Source organism: Haplochromis burtoni, unplaced genomic scaffold (assembly GCF_018398535.1).
Source record: "Haplochromis burtoni strain Fernald_Lab_line unplaced genomic scaffold, NCSU_Asbu1 Contig_9, whole genome shotgun sequence".
In the NCBI taxonomy this organism is placed as follows: domain Eukaryota; kingdom Metazoa; phylum Chordata; class Actinopteri; order Cichliformes; family Cichlidae; genus Haplochromis; species Haplochromis burtoni.
The window spans coordinates 3,939,109-3,946,546 of NW_024582370.1; the positions used below are offsets into that span (position 1 = coordinate 3,939,109).

Here is a 7,438-nt window from a genome sequence, read left to right on the forward strand (position 1 = left end):
CCCTTACAATCTGATCCATGTGCAGCAGAAGAAGCAACATCTCTGTAAATCACTTGCAAGTCTATATTAAATCGCTGACTAGCTTTTCAATCGCAAATGATATAGCAATTTAAAAAAATTGTTGTCAGAAAAAACACAAACCACTTTCAAGACTAATTTGTACAAATGAACAGCTTAGGTTCCCCCTGTAGAAGTATAAACGTTTGTGAGTTATTTTTGCTGATTTCTCAGAATAGAACACATTTTATACATTTTGTGCGAGCTGCAAGTCAACAAAGATCTCACCAAGTGGATCTGTACTAAACTGGTTAGTTAATAGGATTGACATATCACTGCCAGGCTGTGATTCATTTAGACCAAAGGCTGTGATCTTTTAAGCACCAATGTCCTTCCATCAGAAGTGAAGAGTCATTTTTAAGTAAAAGTCAGATGATTATTAGTTCTTTTCACCAGTAGATTTCTAAATGCAATATGTTATTTTAAATTCCATGCATATGTATTTACAGATTTCCTTTTTTCTTTTTGAAGATATTTTCGATAAACGTGAAATTCTTCCATTTTTTGTGACTGATGTATTTTAAACATGATATAATAAGCATAAGCAGGTGGTAAAGATAGGCGAACATTAGTCTAAGCTTTTGCTTTTGCTCTACTTTTCAGTTATGGAACTTGCAATTTCCAAAATGGCCTTCATCACAGACCTGTGGGTATAAAAGTTCAATCTGCTTTCTTATCTCTCTAATCTCTCGCCTCCCCTGACCTCATGCCAATGAAACAGCTCTAACATCTTTTAACAAACTAAGAGTTTATATATATATATATATAGTATCACCATCAAATGGCTCCTATGCAACACTTCATCAAGACATTTATCTGTACCTGATGACTGCAGGTAAATAAATTTCTCCATTTTAAGGTGTTTTTGTAACGTTACATTCATTATCTTTCACACACCAGTCAGTCTGAAACTAAAAGAAACATATTTTTCTGTGCATCTGTTTAACACTTTGGATCTGCTCTGCAAACCAAAACCTTTGCAGCCAAAGATGGAAAGTTAAAAATTACTTTTTACTGAATCCTCCATGAAAACAGGTAAACCCTGTTTGTCTGAGCACTTCTCCTCTCCTGCAGTCTAGGATGCACAGCACAACTCTATTCAGGAGGTCACTTACCAAGCAGTAATAGCTTGACCGTTTTAGACTCCTTATCAGCATCTTCTTGGAGTTGTTTTTCCAACTCCTTGGACTTTTTGTCCTCGGCGCTGGCTCCTGCACCCATACTTTCTTCCTCCTCAAACTCAAGATCCTCAAGGAAGGAAATTTTGATGGTTGTCTGAGAACAGCTGCAAGAAAATCTGGGTACGACAACTAATCGTTGTGAAAGGCGATTTTCTAGCGGAAGGGGATTGGGAAGGAGGAGTCTGAAGCTTCCGGGCCCTGCTTGATTAGATATGGCTCTCTCAAGGATCAAATGAATTCACCTGCTCTGGCAAGCAGAGATCCACCCTTTAATTACTTGCTCTTAAAGCCTGACTTATGAGGTATCTCTTCCTGATTGGCCAGTCAATCCATTTAGTATAATGAGGGCAGTGGTGAATGATGTAAAGAAAATGAGAAAATAAACACATTCACATACTACGCAACAACTGTGTGCATATTGGTAAAATTCACTATATAAATAAATTACCTTAACAATGGAGTTATTATAGCCGTGCGTAATATATTTCATCTTAGATACAAGATTCTGTATCTGTAATATCTACTTACTGATGTGGTAACTATGTTTAAATACTCTGAGTAGACAACGCTTTTACTGCGATGCTTTTTTTAAAAACAAATGTGTAGTTAAATGTGTATTTCTTTTCCTCCTTGCAGTCCTTCCTGCCTGTTGGACTCTTTACTCTGGGTCACACGGAAGAAGCAGGGAGGGGGAGCATTAAAGTCTTATAAACTTCTTATAGTTAAGACGTTTAAATCCCAGGTGGTGTGGTACCTGCTAAATGCAGCAACTGTCACTGCACTATGCTCTTCAGTGGGGTCTCAGAGAAAACACGTACGTTCCTTGATACATAATCTGTGTGTGTGTAAAGGGGATCTGACACGCTTTAAACAATATGAGAAATGTTCCTGTGGGATACCCTGAAGAAGAGCTGCGATGATACTGTAGGTGCAGTTTCTGGAGGATTGGAGGAATTGATTGATGATTCCTGCGGGGCTGATGGTTTGAAGTCAATGAGCCAAGTATTCAGCACGTGTTACGTCCTCACCCTCCATGTTAGAGGACTTAAACCGGGACACCATATTTGAGGTTACTAGTTCAATTAGAAGACTGAGTGTAGACTCAGACACCAACAGGGTGTTTAAAAAGTTGACTGGTTTTCTAAAATTTATCGCCCCAAGAAAACATGAAAGCTTCATTTCACCTTCTTGCTTTGGATCATTTGTTTTCAGATGGCGTTCTTGTGACGATAATTAGGCCCTGCCTCTTCCTGAGTGTGAGCTGGGACAGTCACACTAGTTCAATAAAATCCATCAAAGATCAATCAGTCTCTGATATTTAAAAAAAAGAATAACTTCAGTATATTTAACGAACATATGAAATTTTTTTCCTTCATACTATGAATATTTTCTGTCTTCTGGTAGCGTTTATGAGTGTCACACTCCAAAGTCTTTTTTAGCATCATTTTTTCTTTTTAAACCCACTTTCAGGATCAATATCATGGGATATGTCATAACCTCAGTGACAACTCTACATCAATTTAATGTCTAAGCAGAAGAAAGGTGCTGGTACTGTGGATGTTTTCTCTGTTTTCTAATAAGACAGGAAAAAAAAACATTTTTAAAAGTATATTATGGGTCTTTCTCAACATGTGGTATACTGTATGTGACTGGTCACAATACGTTGTAGCATAAGGTCTCATTTTGGCCGGCATTAATAACTTTCTAATATAGTCATATGTTACATGCAAATGCTGATCACACTGAGTTTAATATGGATGTTTTAGTTGATGTAATCATATAATCATCATCAGTTTAAAGGCACTGGATTTATTTTGACAGGAAAAAAGGTATAATCTTCCTGTATTCACCTACTCAGTGTACTGAGGCTCTTTGAAGTCACTAACATGGGTGTGTGTGTGTGTGTGTGTGTGTGTGTGTGTGTGTGTGTGTGTGTGTGTGTGTGTGTGTGTGTGTGTGTGTGTGTGTGTGTGTGTTATGTTGAGATGATGGGTAATAAGAAATGGTCACGTTTCACTTCAAATGTGTAACATTTAACTGAAAACAAGTACAGGTAATAAGTGAAAGTTTACTGACGATCGATTTTTTTGTACTTTTAAAATAATCAGTTTCCTAATCTGACATATGATTTTCTAAAATAAATCATATCCATTGCATATAAGTCCTATGATGTGTGCCTTTTACTGTTATGGGCACTACAGCCTGCAACATGCTGCACAAAACACGTCCTACAAGCCTGTAACATGATAAATCCTTATGCCTGCAGCATTATCATATGCATGGAATATAGAGCAGTTCTAAATAATTAAGTACAATAAAGTAATGTTTATATTTACTGTTACATCAGTTCAATTCAATTCAATTTTATTTATCAGTCAATTATGCACTACTTTGACGGGCACTGCACAACTTTTCAGATGAACTCGACAACTTCACTCGCAAGATATTGGCATGAAGAAGAATTAATCAAGTGATCTTTATAGATATATGCTGTAAATAATCTATTCATATAAAAGAAAGGTATTCTCAGTGATTACAAGCCCTCTATTTTGCTTTAAAAAGTTGTAAGAAAAAACTTAATGCTCAGTTAATAAATAAGTAAATAAAATGATAATAAATTTATGAAAAATGGCTGCAGAGGTAAAAAACCCTTTTTTGTCACACCTCCATCGGCAAAACCAGAAGAATTAAAAAGCATGTTAAGTCATAATTTGGAGAGTATTTGTATTCGTATTAAATAAACAAATTAATATTTAATGATTAAAACTAAAACCTGTGTGAACTTCACACGCACAGAGACTAAAACTTCATATTACAAGCACCAAGTCATATTAAATTACAAAATATTATTGCGTCACTGCCATTAGATTGTGGCTGACCCAGGATCAGTTTTTCCAACACCCTGCTGGTTCACCAGGTGTGGTGATGCTAAAGTGTTATGTAAGTGCTTAATCACAATGACACAGAAATATCTGGTAGTCAATTTACAATAATTAGAATAAACGATGTCCTCATTCTTGTCTAGTGTGTGATAGTAAAACACCACAAAGCTGCCAGATGGAGCGATTACAGGTGCGTTTGTTTGCTGTGTTCAAATTAGTATTACGTTAGCAGGTAGTAAGGAGTCTGTTCAACACCCAGCTCCTGCTAGACTGCACCAACATCTGCATCACTGCATAAAGCTTTTTCATTAAAACAATACATACATGTATATGTATAAATATAAAGGACAACTTGATGTGCATGAATAGATTTGCAAGGTCTGCGTAATTTTACCTTTGAGCTGTAAAAGTTGCCAGTGCTGCCAGTATTTTTTAAATGTATATTTTCAGCTTTTTTGAGTTTCCTCTAAGTTGGGCGGGTTTAATGGAACTTGAATATGTTCTTCCATCAGCGCAAGGTCCAGTTCAGTGACGTCAGGGTCAAATAGGCTCAGCAGGCAACTAAAGGATTGACAGAGAGTATTTGGAAAAGTGTGACCTGTGAGTGATGATCCTGCAGAACAGGCAGATTTCTTTGTAGGATGATGAAAACAAAAGCATCACACACAATTCCTGCTATAGTTATAAAATGCTCGTGTCTTGTTTTGAGTAAGTATTTTCTAACAAGAGTCAAATTTAAGCATTAAATCCCATCTAAGAAACAAGAGACTCTATGTTGTTGTTTTGCTAATTATGCACTCTGTATCCTCAATCAGTGCATCAAAAAACAGCACATACTGCTACTCATGTCTGCACCATGTCAGCATCCAGTTTTGTCCTGAAAAATTATACTATTATTGTTCACCTTACTGCTTGCAGTTCTGTGCTTGAGATTCAAATGGATGACTGCTTCCAAGCAGGCTAATCGCAGTGGCACATCTATCGATGGGGGCCAATCCCATTAAGCTGTAGAAGGTGTAGCCCTGCTTTGTGCTCAGTACCTTCATCTCTGATCTGTTGACGAGATTACTCGCAGAGCCTCAGATCAACCTGAGAGTAGGAGTGTGCTATGTTACATCACAGTCCAGAAAGGGTGAAATATAATGCAGCTTTGCCTCTCTTTAATTTGCCTGACTGAAACTTTGCCAACATAACAGTTGCAGATCATTTTATTATTATTTTATGGCATAGATTCTGAAGTTCTGATTCTTCTTGGTAAATCTGCAGCTTTGGATTGCAGAGCTCCAAACACAATCAAACTTGCTAAATAAGCAGGCAACTAACAGGATCAGAGACCTCTGTGAAATTGGCCATGTGCTCTTAAAACCTTGGAAAAATCCGATCGCTCTTCTGATAGGAACACACTAGCATTTCATTTGTAATGAATCGTCTTTACTCTCCTGAGTGTGAAATCCTCAGCAGGATCCATTACAGGAGGTTCCACCCACTGATGAGCTCATGAGGTTGAGTCTACAAGCTTTCTCACAAGCCTGCAAGAAAAATAAGTGAACTCCCACTCATGACACTGGGAACCGTGTCATGATGCACAAGATGGTATAGTAATCCTCACTGATGAGCAATCATGCAGCAAGCTTGATCTCTATAGAAATTGTATTAATTTATCTTTTAAGTGTGCTCTATGATATTTTACATAGAGAGATTTTTTTTTTGCAAACTTGCATGTATAAATAAGGAATGTCATCTCCTAACTATCCCACACACACACACACACACACACACACAGCTGATCCTATGCAGTTTTTATGGCTCATAGCTCATGTGTTTACATTTATTGTCTGAATATGTCGATAGTCTATAATTTTGCCTTGCCTATATAGATTTTGTTTACATTTGTTTTGTATTTTTGAGATCAAATTTACTGTAAATATCTAGTGTGTGTCTGTGTTTATGTCATGTGATGCATTAGCAGCACATGCAGGGCGCATGCTGGGATACTGAGCCTCGCTGTGACATTAAAAACACCCTGATCCAGTTTCTCTGCTTAAACTCATAGCTGTATAGGTGTGTCATTGCAGTATCGATGGAGGCCAGATCAGTGCATAACAGACAGATTAGCAAATGATACAAAAAGACAGCAAAGGCTTTCTCTCTGAGTACTCTTCACAGCATTAGTAAGACACATGGTGTGACCAATAACTTCCCCTAAACTGGACAACTATAACAAACTTGGCTTGTAAGGTGGCACCTCCAACAGCTTTGTTTGGCTATAAAACATCATCATGACGGTGTTAACGGTCTGCTGTGGGCTGTTTTTTCAACATTACAAAAATAATGAAAGAAGAGCTGATACTAACAAGAACAAGTAAATGTTTCAGGAAAGCTTCTTGGGCTCTCATTAGAAAGCTGAATGGGAGCAGGACGTTTCTAAATACGCCAGCAAAAAGGACAAAGTGGCTTAGGGATGTGAAGCTAAATGTCCTAAGTGGCTTGTTAGAGCCCTGACTTTAAGCCAAATAAAAGACTGTCTATGTGTGCAAAGCCAGTAGACAGGGATGCCTGCAGTTAAATTTGACTGTACAAAATAATATGAAATTGGGCAACTAATTATGTCTCAATGCAGTTTTTCATTGTTTATTTCTACCCCCTTCCCACCGTGAGCAAAGTGGACAAATATAGCTGGAAGAAATATATTCTGTGAGTGTTGAGTTCAGTCTGTGTGTGGGGAAAAATTATACTTTCAATTTTCGAGTTTCTGTATTAAAAACAGTCTGCTGTTTTTTTTCTTGCCCTTCGAGCAGTTTCACAGTTTCACCACGGGAGGGCGCTGACTCCAAAGTGCACCTTCCTCCTCTTGCAGGCATCAATTATTGTGCGTCCAGATCAATTCAGGTCTAATTTTATACACTTACAAGTCAAGAAATGTGCATCAAATATCGGCTTGCCACAGAAAGATAAAACTAAGCTGTCTTCCGGCAACATAAAAAGAGGAAATCTTATGACACCCCTGTTTCAACCAAGGTCTTGATTGTTGTCAGCAGTAGTTACACGCTCAGGGATGAAGGAGAAACAGAAAAGACTTCCAGCTGTCAGAGTTTTCCAGCTGTGTTTATAGACAGACCTCATATCCGACTGTGCTTTATAATCAGAAAACGTTCAATCCTATTATTCCAGTACCAATATGAACATACACATTTTCTGTTTCTGTGTAATGATGTGAATTAAAATATAGTACACTGACGTCATGTAAATCCCTCTTTAATCGTACACAACGATTTTCCTCCCACGTGTTTTTTAGTATAATGCATCAAACGCGTTCAC

General features: G+C 37.6%; 1 protein-coding gene across 1 annotated transcript in view; it reads right to left on the reverse strand.

Annotated features, from left to right (window-relative positions):
* gnat2 (guanine nucleotide binding protein (G protein), alpha transducing activity polypeptide 2) overlaps positions 1-1,495 on the reverse strand; it is a 6,028-nt gene extending 4,533 nt beyond the window's left edge. The window contains exon 1 of the mRNA XM_005914903.2: positions 1,173-1,495. Coding sequence (XP_005914965.1) covers positions 1,173-1,278 — 106 coding nt within the window. The 5' untranslated portion in view covers positions 1,279-1,495. The remainder of the gene's footprint in view (positions 1-1,172) is intronic.
* Positions 1,496-7,438: the final 5,943 nt, after the last annotated feature.